This window comes from Lepisosteus oculatus, chromosome 6 (assembly GCF_040954835.1).
Source record: "Lepisosteus oculatus isolate fLepOcu1 chromosome 6, fLepOcu1.hap2, whole genome shotgun sequence".
In the NCBI taxonomy this organism is placed as follows: Eukaryota; Metazoa; Chordata; class Actinopteri; order Semionotiformes; family Lepisosteidae; genus Lepisosteus; species Lepisosteus oculatus.
The window spans coordinates 25037539-25051947 of record NC_090701.1 but is presented as its reverse complement, the minus strand read 5'-3'; the positions used below and the strand labels follow the sequence as shown (position 1 = coordinate 25051947).

Sequence of the window (14409 nt, the reverse complement as noted above, 5' to 3'; positions counted from 1 at the left end):
TAAGAGTTAAATAACATTACATTAGAATTGCTAACTGTATATAGGCGTTTATCAGTTTAATTAAAATATTTTGTATCAAAATAATTTTTTGACCAAGCCCTTTTCATCCTGAGACTTTCAGATACTCAGGCCAAACTGGTAGTGCCCAAGAGATAGTGTCTGTCTGCATTCAATGCCAATTGTGATTATGAGGAACAGGTTAAGGTTAATTCCATGCTGAAATTAAAGAAAAGAGAAGCAGCATATTGGCTATGGAGTGGGTACTTTACCTCTTTCCTTCATACCTGAAGAAGGCTCCATTTTTCAGCATTGAATTAACCTGTTCCTTTGCAGGCAACACATGCTGACACAGATTCCAACTAGAATCTGAATGTGATAATATTCTAAGACTGGTGTAAAACAGTAAGACTGTCAAAGCAGAGCACTGGAGTTGCCAGAGACAGCAGTAAGACTGTCGGAGAGTCCCAGGTCACCAGTGGCAATAGCAAGACTAGCAAGAAAATAAGGAAGGTTAGGAAAAGCTTTACTTTCTCCCAGTAGAGAGGCCCTTTTACTTTCAAAAGTATTTGCCTGAAGCAAAATAAGTCTATATTCATATATAGTGGAAACACATGAAGCATATAATAATGACTCAGAAATATGAATGACCTATTGAAAATTTATCATAAAACAAGCTGCTTATTATTGCCAATGTGCACTGTGATACTACCAGCATGACTAGATATGGTCTTATCTTTGCCCCAGGCATTTCCAGGTCTTTTCCTATTCATTTTTACTTTCACTGCTTCACCAGGCAGGAAAAAAGGAGCATAATATGGATAAAGAGAAATTTCTGCTTTTATAAACGTCACTCCTCAGTATTATGGCTTTGCAAAATCAGTATGAGCATCAGTATTTCTAGGATCGTAAATCTGCAAAATTGGAATCAGAATCTGACAAGTCTAAAACTACAGTACTTCTCAGTAGTAGCAGACCCCAGACATAGTACAGGGCATCATCTTCCAGTCTCCAGGGAGACCATGTGGAAAAAAATAATTACCAGACAGTACTGCACTACTTGTCATAATTGTTTATTTCTGTCAAAAACGTAAGTAAAAAATACACACCCATTCTGCTGAAGCCCAGTCAAGCTGCAAAAAAAATCTAATTTGGCCTGTAGACCACAGAAAAAAATCTCTCTTGCCTAAAAAATTGTTTAAACTTTGTCTTTGCACTCACACTATACTCTTTAAAATCAAATGAAAGCTTCTATGTGTTTTTTTTTTTGCTTTACAGAAACTGGACCTTTACTACTGTATTATCATTTACAATACTAGCTGGGAAATGGCACAGAACCTTAGATGTAATGTTGTTCCGTTACATTGAGTGAAAACCCTTATATATTTTACCAAAACTACCTGTACTCCAAATGACTTTCTCATATAGAATTAAGACTATTCATCAATGAGCTCTGTTAAAAATGTGGCTGGCAGGCCTGCAGAACAAGGCTTTTGTGGACTCTTTCTCCTGCAACCCAGATCTCAGCTGCAACTCCTTAACTCCCAATGTTCTCCTGACAGTGAAGTTGTAAGGTGTGCACCAATTCTTAGAACAGTGCTTGAGACTTGAGATACAGGCCGAAACAAAAACAGAGCAAGCCTAGCACTAAAATGCACGAGCTGGAGCACAGGATTCTCATCCAATTATTAAAAATAGCCCAAGCCCTACCCAGAAATCATGGATCACACCAGAGGGAAATGACTCACAGACTGCCTCCCTTTGCTCTATACTTTAAAGAAAATGAATGCCAGACCCTTAATGACAGGTGTATCTTGTCTTCCTCTCTTTGTTTCTCAATGTTTTATATATCATTTTATGTATTTTTACATGTACATGAAACTGCATTTAAATTAAAATTAAAATTTCTTTAAAAAACAGTGGAAATACTGTATCAAACAAGCTGCTCAGCCAAGTTGTTGAAGCCAACACCCTGGTTTCTTTTACAAAATAGCTGGAATAGACCCCGGATAAGATCAAAAATAAATATCAAAGAGGCTAGATAGGCAGAATGGCCTCCCCTCATTTGTAACCTTTCTTATGTTCTTATATACAGTATTTCTCCCATTAACATGTTTAAATTACAGTTAAATACATTTCTCAGAAAAAAGATCTCAAATCAATTTTAGTTCACAAAAATACAAAGAAAAGGAAGACGTTTGTTAAGATGTTGCTGAATATGGAGTTTATTACCTAGATAAGATTCACCTGCCTGCACTTTTATAAGTTCTGATATTGTTCATTTCCCATCAATAAGATTTCAATTCACAACTGTCTGCAGCAATCCACGCAATATCGCAATATGAAATATCTAGTTACATTTTCACCTGATGTTCTATTGGTTTGGATTTTAATTAAAAATTTCACCAGTACAAGGTGCTAAATAGTTGCTAAAGAGAGACAAGTAATCATGACTAACATGAAGTTATATAACAGTTGAATATTGGGTTTCCAGTCCAAATACCTAAACTGGAGACTTGGAGTTTCCACAGAACCCACCACTGATATGTTTTATATTTCTTTTTCCATACCTCTTTGCTGGAAAACATGAGTAACTTTCAGAAAAATATTAAATGGTCCTTTCCTCTACATTATGACTGTGACAAATCCCTTATTCCTCCTAAAAATCTACAAATGCCCCTGTCCCGAGACCCGTTGCTAGGAAACTGAATAACAAACAAAAAAGTTGCAAAAATAAAGAAGTTACTGACCTTCTGCTTCTTTGGCTCAAATGTTAGTAATTAAGGAACCATATGGCAAGGGGGGACTCACATTTAGTTATTTTCTATTGGTTGCTGTACAAATGTGGGTTATAAAACTTGCATGTCAGGGTTTTGAATTGGAACTAATAGGAAGCTGACACAGAACCTCCATTTTTTTATACTAGACCATATCCACTTTCAACGTGGTTTGTTTTAGTTAACCCTTGATCCTCAAAGCTCTCCAAAAGTTCAAGGATATCCTTCACCAGAATGATAATTCCATTGATTATGCAGTGTAATGTGAGAGATGTGTGACTAAAAGGCAGCTATGATCTTGTCATACTACAAACAGCAAAAACTCTGGACACTGCAGAGACAAGAGATAAGTAGAGTTGATTCAGCTGTGGGCTTTAGTAACAAAATATTATACCTATTCCTATTTGATGTAGCATGTCCTTTTTTAAAGAAACCTTTAGATAAAGTATCAGTGATCAACTAGCTAGTTTTGCCACTTCATTTTGTGACTTTAAGTTTTCTTTCAACATAAATAATATTAAATCCAAATTATGACATCAGGCTTCAAATAAAAGTAACATCAGTCTAATGTCAGACTTTTCTACTTGGGGACCAGTCTTTCCAAAGTCCTATCCTAAGTAGTACAGCAAACTCCACAAAACTTCACCTTAACCTTTTGAGTTTGACTGGGAAAAGTTACATAGATTAAATAATTTCATTACAACATTCTGTACATTCCGGAATGAAAGTTTCAAAAAGAAAAGACTTAGATTGAAAACAAAAATCCTATAATCCTGTCATTTTAAAAATCTTGTAGCCTTTGTTTGTTTCCAGGAAAGAATGGAAGAATGAATGTACAGGAAGCAGCTAATAAATACCAGGAGAAAAAGAGAAAAATTCACACTGCCTTCTCCCTCTTGGGGCCTCTGAGTCAGAGGGCAGCTGCCAAAAAGAAGCAATCTAGACTCAACAGAGTGTGTGAAGTTATTGCAGAGGGAGGGCTTTTATGCAATCCATCATACTGAGTACTGAAAGAGCTGCCACGCCCGAACAAGGAGCTAATGTGTTCCGACATCTCTAGTTGCAAAGGATTCTTTTTTTTTCCTTATTCCTTTCTTTTTTAATTCTTACAATTATAAACAAAAATAAAATCATCATGCATTCAAAAATCTCTTTGCTGTTAAATGCAAAGTAAAAAAGCAAGAATTCAGTGAAGCAACAGCTTTTTGCTTCCTTTAAAGCCCTGTTTGTGAAGCTGGACTCGGTTTTGAGCAATGGCTTAGCAGTGATCCCATAGCTGGAATCCATGTTACCGTTTTGGTACCACAGCATCTGGAAGCCATTGTGTGCCACCCAGGAATCCGATCGGAAGACCACATGCAAGCTGGGTCCTGATGTGGTGTTGGCTGGAGGTGGTGTGTTACCGCAGAAAGTGCCAATGAGAGGGTACTGATCATTTGGCCCATCATAGAGCTGGAATGACATAGATTTCATAGTAAGTGCGACACGAATGAAACTTAATAAATACACAGCACACAATATATGCAATCACATAATTCTAAAACACAAAAAGTAAAGCAAAAAGAGTAGAAAACATTATCAAAATTATTTAAACTTAAGAATGAAGACAAATATTTTAGTTTGATACTGTACATGGATGACATTAAAATATGAAAAGAATGCCAAGAGAGCATATGACTTAAACACCTTGAATTGTTTGTCTGAAATAAAAAGAAATACATGATACACAATAGAAATGTTCTTCCTTCATCTTCCATACCAATGAAGCTAAAGTATGTTCAATGTGCCACACATCTGAATACAAAGTGTAAAATGTGACAAGAGGACACAAAGGGAAATGCAGAACTAACAGAATGAACTGTAGAGATGTTTTTGGCAACAACACCCTGTGTAACTGAGAGAAAGAGACATCACGGAGGGTGAACTGCATCTAGCTCACAGTCAGCTTTCACTGGACTGCCCCATTCAATGAAAACAATGCACTGCAACGTAACCCTTACCACCCTGAAACCTACAAAAATGTTTGTCTAAAATGTTTGTCTATAAATGTCCATTATAAGGAAAATATAATAATATTCCTTTATTTAAGGATAAATAAAATCGTGTTTTTCTCCTAAAACAGTTACAGAACAGGTTGTCACCAATAATCTTCCTGCCATAGTAAGGAGGGTGAGTAGTCTTCACTAAGTTTTATTAAAAGGCACACCTTTTTATTGAAAGGAAGTTTAAGATCTAACATTAAATTACCGATCAGGTATTATCCTAACCAGGTCACTGTATTTTCTTCTGCTCTGTCTTTTTGATAATATAAAAAGAAAAGGTTCTTCTGTCCGAATTGTAGATATAGCTGTTTACTCTCTAGAGCTGTCTGAATGAGTGATTATCATGATGGATAACTTTGACTTATTATAGTAATGAAGAAAAAAAGTGCAGATCTCTTTGGTGGATTCTCACTTCAAAGTAGTGTTGTAATGCCCCCATTGTGAACTAGATTGCCCTAAAGGTTAAACTTGTCAGTGGTTAAGATTTCTGGTATTAATCTTCTTTGTTACAGTACAAAACACAGTTGTACTAATCACTTTTCTCTTTACTTCTTATTTTAAATATTTTCCATTTTTTTATTATATTTCACATAATGTTTCCAAAGTAGAGCTGTAATACACTACAATCAGAGTTCTGAGTTAGAAAAAAGTTAGAACAATAATGGTTTTCATATTACGCAAATATATCATTTCATTTCATTAAAGGTCCCTGAAGCAAATAAAGCCAGAGAGTACAAAGTATAGCTCGATTCAGTAACAATCTACTTATGGTTTCTGATTCTGGTTCTCTATCAATCCTTATTCTACACTGTTAACCATGACATCTTACTTTCTTGTCTTGAAACTATGTTTGGAGTCTCTAAGATTGTTCATAAATGGTTCAACTCTTACTTTACTGACTGCCAACACTTTGTCTCTCTTCAGGGTTTCAGCTCTGAAGATGGGATCATTAAATCTATTGCTCCTCAGGGCTCAATAGTAGGTCCTCTACTATGTTCCCATGTTCCCATTTGGTCAAATGGTCTGAATTATAATTTCTATGCTGATGATACTCAAATCTACATCCATACTAAACCTGACACTGAAGTGGCCATATTTGCTATCTAATTGCATCTCTAAATAAAAACCTGGATGACTCAAAATTTTCTTCACTGAAACTGTGACAAAACTGATGCTCCTTGGCACCTCTCATCGACTTTGTAAAGCTAATGCAGCAACCCTATTTGTAGATGGCACTATAATTGAAATTCTATCGAAATTGAAGAACTTCAGGTAATATTTGATTTAGGCATGACGTTTGACCCACATGTGTAAAATATTGTAAAAACATTCTTCCATCACAGAAATATAGGCAGACTCTATCCTTTATTGTCTCTGACTATAGCTGAAAAGTTGGTCAACACATTTATCTTCTTCTATTTATTTAGAATATTTATACATACAATGGGTGACCGGACTTTCTCTTGTTCTGCCTCAAAGCTCTGGAATTCTGTCCCCAAGGATATTTAGAAAGTCATCTACTCTGAGCTTCAGAAATAGTTTTACTTTATTGATATCTGTGCCTTTGCATCTTCCACTGCACTCAAAATCCTTGTTTTTTATTCTACTCTTTTATATAATATCATTGATTTTTTCTTTCTGTAAAGCATGTTGAGAAACTACTTTTAACAGTGCCATGTAAAAGAAGTTTATTATGATTATATTTCAGGTTTGTACCAATGAATAATTTGAAAAGCAGTCTTTGACAAATTTTTGAGCAGAAGAAACCTAACAGTCTTTTTGAAATATTATTGGATTGGGTTAGGAATAAATTTAGAAACATAGATTAGCATTTGAGAGGATCATGTGTTTAAAGAGTAGGTGACTAGAGGGAGTGTTTTGTTGAGAGAGGGCCTAAGAGAAGCATCAAGCGTTAGCAGCTTTTAGAATAACACCTAAGCAACAGCACCCAAGGGTTATGGACATGCAATTAATTTGTATGGAAAAACAGAAATCAGACAACTTTGTTAAATGAAACTGTACAATATAACAATAATCTGAAATGGAGCAAAACCATGGATGCAATAAAGCAAGTAAGATAGTCATTTTAAATTAAGATGAGACAAAGGAAGACATTTCTGCTGCTGAATCTGACTCAGCCCAACCTGGACTGCTAGAACACCTATCAAAGGCACTCATTACCATAGAGATCTGATGTAATTTAAGTGCAACTTTTAATTCTCTTTTTGCTTTCATTTGTAAAATGTAAAATTCTTAGGCCACCACATGCAAAACCAAGACATTTAGAAATAATTCCTATGGGAACTACATACAATTTAAACATCCTGAGATTAAAGGACAGGCTTTGATACCATAATTTAAGACCCCATCACTTACTACCTTACTGTGTCTCTCACTGTGGGTGAGATATCATCACCCTTCTAAAGACACTTCTGAAAGAGATCCTTGGATCAGCAAAATACTTAAAATTTAACATGCTAGATTGACTGAATGGCCTGATCTTGATCGCAAATATTCTTATGTGCTTATGTTACTACATCTGCTTATCCTCAGTCCTTTGGAAGAGAATGCAACAGCGTTTGATGGTATTTCCTTGAGTCTCAATAGCATCTCATAAAGGAATTGTTGTTGCATCTAAAGAAAATATATGACAGTCATTTTGGAAGAGAAATATAATTTCACTTTTAAGCCTTGTGACATGTTAAACTGTAGCTTTGTGGTTAGCTCCACATTACTTTATTCAATTTATTTCTAAACTGACTTGGACTTGTACACATTTTATTAAGCATTTGTGTTTTACAATCTACACAAAGTACTTTAATCAAGGATACACCTGCAGTGTCTGACATGGCATTTGAATCTACAACTTTTCTGTTGAAAATCCATAACCCTAACTGCTAATGTCCTAATCCTAATCCCTGCTGCTGTCTAATTCCCCAATTTATTTTTCAAATAAAATTTTTTTAATCGTTTCTTTATATTTATATTTTAAATTTCAAGCTTACTACATATTCTTGGAAATATAAATGTTTTGATGATTTATGGGTTCAATTACACAACAGTCAGCTCATTTAAAGGAAAGTAGCAAACATTAGCACTAATGAAAGGAGTTCCAAAGATTGGGAAACACTGCCTTAGTTGCTGCTGTATTCATGTGGATGTACTGAAATTAATCTCCAGTAACTTTAAAAAAAATACCTACAGTATATTGGCACAGAATTAAAAGTGTGCAAATAAATGTCTGGAGGGGCACAGTTTTTGAGGTACTTTCATTAAGAAATCTGCCTTCCAAATTGGTAAAGAAAATATGAAGAAATATTATCTTCCTTTTCACCCTGCCAATAAAAATGACCATCTGCTGCATCTGAAGGTGTGCGTAAAACAGAAAACAGTTGTTGTGCTACACCTTTATGAGCTTCCTTCCAAGAGGAATCTACAAGGTTTTGATCAACACTGTTCACAAAAATACAATAAAAGCTGAAATCCTTTTGTGGCACTATGATTTGTTTATGTCCATTTGTCAAAATATAGCAGTTAGCTGTCCGTATTATAAATGTATGACTGGAAATATACGAATTGAGTCTTAAAATATAATTGGAATTTAATGCAATTAAAAGCTACCCCTTTTCTGTTAGTAAGATCATTACTTCAGATAGGGTTGTAGTACATGGTTTGGTGTAACCACAGCCTTTACTTTCTGGTGAACACAGCAAAACACATTACATTCACCTAATAAGGAAATGAAAGAAGGTCTAAACAGCATTTGGGCAGTGAAGTAATATGCTTAACTCAGTAGTGTGATGTCATGCATGTTTTCATAGAAACGCTTCAGTCTTGGTCACCAGGAAGTAAAGTAACAACTAGGGCCCTCATTTAAAACTTACATTACTCCACCCAAGTAAAATGACAAATATGATCTAACAGGAGTGACCTTCTATGTGGGCTTTCTAACCTGATTTTTTTAACATGTTTTATTCATTCTAATCAATCATATCATTTCAATCTCTGCTTTTGCCAGTGGAAAGATGTTCTAAATCTAGAGAAAGGTAATGTTCATAATATCTAAAACAGTGTGCAAATTAAAATCCTATTAAATAAAAAAAGCAAACCTACCCCAAACTTTAAATAAATACTTTCCACTCAAAGCTTACAGTCTTCTCAGTTCTACTGGAAGCAAAATTTTAAAATAAAAGTTGTCTGAGATGTCCCTACTTTCCATTTAAATAATCTCAATGGCATTACATGTCTGAGCTCATCTCATTTTATTTTTTCTCTTTTATAAACTGTGGAAACTCACCCAAAATAGAATAAGACAACAATGAGATGGCATGCTGAGAACCGAGCAATAATACCTAGTCTGATAAAGATATCCTACCAATGCACATCCTGTCATTAAATTGTTAGTGTTTCTCATGGGCCACACCAGTCAGGAGGCTACACAATCCACTGCATCCTCTTTTAACAGCTGGGAAAACACTCTGGGACAATTACTCTGTTTTGTGTTGCCAGTTCAACCACAATCACGCTGCACCTCCACATTTAGAGTGCACATGCCTGATTGCAAGGCAGAGCCTTATACAAGTGTACTGTGTAAAAGTATGGTAAAAGCACAGCAACATGTAGAAATGTGAAATTAAATTGTGGTAAAGCATATGATAAGTTATCGAAGCATAGCAAAAAAAACTATGTGGCATGAGAATGGTATTGCCATAAAGAGATTTGGAACTCACCTTGATATAGTCATAATCGCACAGTGGCTCTATATCGAAGGCAGTGAACGTATAGTTTATGGTGTTCCCTGCAGAAGCCTGAATGGTCCAGCTGCACTGCGCATAATGGGGGTAGGTATTGGGGTAGTTAGGGCTCTCGACAAATCCAGTGCTTTGATTGGCAATGGCCACACCCTGGCAGACTGCAAAATAAGATGGGCATGAGATCAACACATTTCTTGTTTCCCCAAAACTCTGTTCCATTTCTTTTTCTTATAACAAAAGCACTTGCTCTCAGAACTTTTTGTGATGTAAATGTCTGATAATGTACATTATGTATTACTTAATGTAACTTAAGTCTAGAGCTAAATTTCATGTAAAGGGGAAGTCCTTTTTGAAATACCACAAATACCTCAGTAGGACCACGTTAGATATTTGCATTTAACATAGTTAAAAAATATTTTCATTCATTGTCTTGGATCGATGAGCACAAATAGACCAAAAGATCTCTTCAGAACCATTGAGATACAAGGTGCAGACACAGAAAATGTAAAACTAATATCCTTATATACAGTAGTATAGGTAAGATTGTAGAAAGATCTGTAAAACTAAGGTTTGAAAGCATGAACACCATGGCTGAAGGCCAGTATAAAGGACAATAATCCACTATTGAGATTGTTTTACACCTAAAGCATATTCTTAAGATCAAAATAAATCCTGTAAGTAGGGAAAAATATATTTATTCAGTAAGTGCTCAAGAAAACAAAGTCATTCCATTTTGCATTAATATCTAATTTAAAGATATTTTCAATTGAGAAGAATTTAAAATGTATGTTTATGCTGCGATTAGGTTTGGGACTCTTAATCAGACTTTACAAAACATTGGGAATCTTCAGAGCAAAGTTGGGAAATAGTGTTAAATTTATGTACAGTCCTTCGGATGAGACGTAAAACCGAGGTGTTTCTCGAAAAGAGTAGGGACGTAACCCCGGCATCCTGGGCAAATTTCCTATTGGCCCTTACCAATCATGGCCTCCTAATAATCCCCATCTATGAATTGGCTTCATTACTCTGCTCTCCTCACCACTAATAGCTGATGTGTGGTGAGCGTTCTGGTGCACTATGGCTGCTGTCGCATCATCCAGGTGGATGCTGCACATTAGTGGTGGTGGAGGGGAGTCCCCATTACCTGTAAAGCACTTTGAGTGGAGTGTCCAGAAAAGCACTATATAAGTGTAAGCAATTATTATTATTATTATTATTATTATTATTATTATTATTACAGTATGAAATTTCCCCCCTGTCCTCCCCAAAACCCAATGCCAAAACCCATTTAAGCACTGGGTTTTGCAACCACAGAGTAAATGCAACCACAGAGTAAAATGCCCACAGACATTTTTCAGCAACTTGCACAGTATTCACCCTGCATGGTGATGTTTCAGGCACCACTTGGTCTGGTTGTCTGAGAAACACAATAACCACCCTAAGATTCTACAGGGGCCAAAATTCACTCATTTGGCCATGCCTGAACTCCCAATTCTAGCACTGCTGGATACTGTTCCTTTCCAAAAGGCTTACTTTTGATAATGCTTTTTCAAACTGCACTGGCTTGTGTTTAATAAATATTAAAGCAATGGCTCCTGGAGCTCAGCAGGGGAGTTTCAGGAAGAAGTCATCCATAAACCAGAACATCCTCTTGAAAGTTAGCACATCACACTTCAGGCTATAATTACATTTCTGTTATAAACTAATGCATCCAATAAATTCAAAGAGTAATTAATAAAAAATATGAAGAATTCTAATGTTATGATGAGATTAATTGCATATTCTAGTAACCTTGTCCGAAAACTATATCTAACAGCTGAAAGAATTGAATTTAAAAATTCAAGAACATGAATTGCTAATAGTAATAATTCCTTGCACTTACAGTATACAACACTTTTCTGGAACCTCCACTCAAAGTGCTTTGCAGGTAGTACGAACTCCCCTCCACCACCACCATTGTCTAAAACCCACCTGAAGTGATGGCAGCCAAAGTGTGCCAGTATGCTCACCACACACCAGCTATCAGTGAGGAGGAGAACAGAGTAATGAAGCCAATTTATACATTATAGATTATGAGGAAGCCATGATTGTTAAGGGCCAAAGGGAAACGCTCTGGGATTTTTATTGACCACAGAGAGTCAGGACCTCAGTTTTACGTCTCATCTGAAGGACAGCGCCTTTTTTACAGTTTTTTACAGTGTCCCCATCACTATACTGGGGAATTAAGACCCACACAGACTGCAGGAAAAGCGCTCCCTACTGGTCCCACTAACATCTTTTCCAGCAGCAACCTTAGTTTTCACCGGAGGTCTCCCATTCAGGTACTGGCCAGGATTACACTTCCTTATGATATACAGTAGCAGCTAGCTATAATGCTGTACAATTATGTAGTATCGTAATACAATTATGTTGGACTATTTCAAAATAAAGCACAAAAGCAGTTAGAGTGTTCTTGTTTCTGTGAGTATAATACTAATCCCAGTGTTTTTATTCTATACCTCAACACAAGTGAATAGTAAAAATGTTCCTTGTCATTTATTTTTTATTAAAAAATTATAGATCTTTGATCACTTTAGCCTGTTCATTTGTGAAAAGAAAAATGAAGAAATGTCACTATAAAAGGTTAAATCTGACAGTTGTTTTTTAAAGGAAATGGGGACAGAAGTATTTTTCCCATTTCAGCAAAATGAAACAGATTCCAAGGCATTGTCATGAAGGCACTTCGTGTTCTATTAACTGCTCTGACATCGAACCATGAATGCTTACTTTGATTATATGATGCCAGAAATCCACCAGCCGATACAGAGTTGTCAGTGCGTAGCTTGATGTACATTTTCTCCCTGCTGGAGCGAATTGGTGCAGGCAGCTCATTGCCACAGAGCTTCGCAAGAGGCCTGGAATCGCTACTGTTACCATCGTATACCTGCAACGTGGAAATAGATTAAAAATATTTTTAAAAGCTAGGTTCATCAAACCCCTAAAAGCATTAAGTACACTGTGGCCTCTGAATTTATTTTTCTTCTGAACTGAAGTCACTGTAAATTTATATCTTAACAGTTTTACATGTTCAAAGGTTTAAAGTGTGTACCATATCTTACACATATAAGACCCTATTTCTGTTGGCAATGATTAGAAAAGCAGAACGGACTGTTAGCTAACATCTTTGTAATACACAATAAAAAGCAAGAAGCATAAACATTTGAATATGTAAGTTTACATAATGTTAATTATATACCAGAAATATGACTTCTTAAGCAATTAATTCCCTACTACAGAGAGTAAACACTATAGCTACCTGCAACATACTTTGGATTTTAGAAATCCAAATCCAGAAAAAGAAAAATCCTGACATAATGATATGAGATGATAACATGCTTGTTTATATGAAATAGATTTCTGTTACATTTGGTTTGTCTAGTTTACAATAATTCAGTGAGAGTCTTGAGACAATCTGTTACAGATCTATATCCATAACCAGAAGCATATCAAGTCATGGTTTGTCCAACAATAACAATGTAGCTAAAAAGTGTTTAAGTGTAGTTACATCACTTTTTGTTTAATAAATATGGGTATTTAAATTGCTGTTAGTTTAATATATCAAGGCTTATTATTCAGTTATCATTTACCAATACATAGGTGTTAAATAACATACTTGTTCATTAACATGGTTAATAGATCTGCCATAGAATACTTCATTTTTTAATAATTATATGTAATAATTGCATTTTACAATGTTGCGTCATAATAATTCATTATTAAGTGAATTTTAACACCTAATAAACCTCTATAAACAATTCTCAGAATACGGCTATATCAAAATGTCTTTAGAAATATCCATACATTCACAAAAATATACATTATTTCTTCATTGCAAGCTCAGACACCAGTATGAAATCCTTCTAATAGTGAATTTAGTGAATATGATGCTGGTGCATTAAAATACAAGTACTGGCACAGCCTCACATACCGCCAAATAATCATAGTTGCAATTGCTGTTGGACTCCAAGTGAAAGTCTCCAAACTGAAGTTGGATCAGACTACCTCCTGGGGCCTTCAGTGTCCAGTAACACTCAGCATTGGGATGGTATGGCAGAGGGTAGTTTGGGGAAGAGAAACTTCCACTGTTTGTTGTTAAGGTGCCACCACAGCCTAAAAATGACCATGCAAATTCCAGGGAATTATTTCACAGCCTTGTACAAGACTAAGACAAAGGCTTAACCTTACTGTAAATTATGGAGTCCATAGAAAAAACACCAACAACATACCATATAAAACTAAAACAAAAATTAAAATAGTGAAGAATGAGTATGTCAGTAGCAACACTAGCATTTTATTCTTTTATGAACCAAAGCAAGTGATCTACTATACTGTTTACACAATCTTTACTATGGTCAGTTCAGTAATGATGCCAATGGACTTAAAAATAGTTAATCTTCTTTACGATGGATGGAATACTTTTTTATATCCACTGAGTGCAGAATTACAGGTGATGCAGATGTAACAGGATGGGTATATAAAATATTTTGAGTGCAATCGTTTTTTACGCTGTTTGTCCTGTACTAATCTATACCACCTATTGGAGTATTAGGATATGAATAAAAATTATTATATCGACCTGAATGTTCAATCTATTTCACTGAAAGACATGGTTCTTCCATTGTGCAGACTAAACTGGGACAGAGAAACATTTAGCTAATTAACATTCAATACATTTATTTTTATTACAAAACTTTGATCTAACAAGTGTGCCCACTAATTTAATAGTAGTCAAGATGTGCCAGCAACACGTTCTCAGTACCTGGCTCCAGTTGTCTTCCCCTCCTCTGTTACTATAGTTGG

At 35.5% G+C, this 14409-nt stretch overlaps 1 protein-coding gene across 1 annotated transcript in view; it reads right to left on the bottom strand.

Annotated features, from left to right (window-relative positions):
* Window positions 1-14409, bottom strand: part of cubn (cubilin (intrinsic factor-cobalamin receptor)) — a 130872-nt gene that overhangs the window by 80340 nt on the left and 36123 nt on the right. Inside the window, exons 25-28 of the mRNA XM_069191092.1 lie at window positions 13538-13719; window positions 12337-12493; window positions 9547-9728; window positions 4067-4226 (exon numbers count right to left, since the gene is read on the bottom strand). Coding sequence (XP_069047193.1) covers window positions 4067-4226; window positions 9547-9728; window positions 12337-12493; window positions 13538-13719 — 681 coding nt within the window. The remainder of the gene's footprint in view (window positions 1-4066; window positions 4227-9546; window positions 9729-12336; window positions 12494-13537; window positions 13720-14409) is intronic.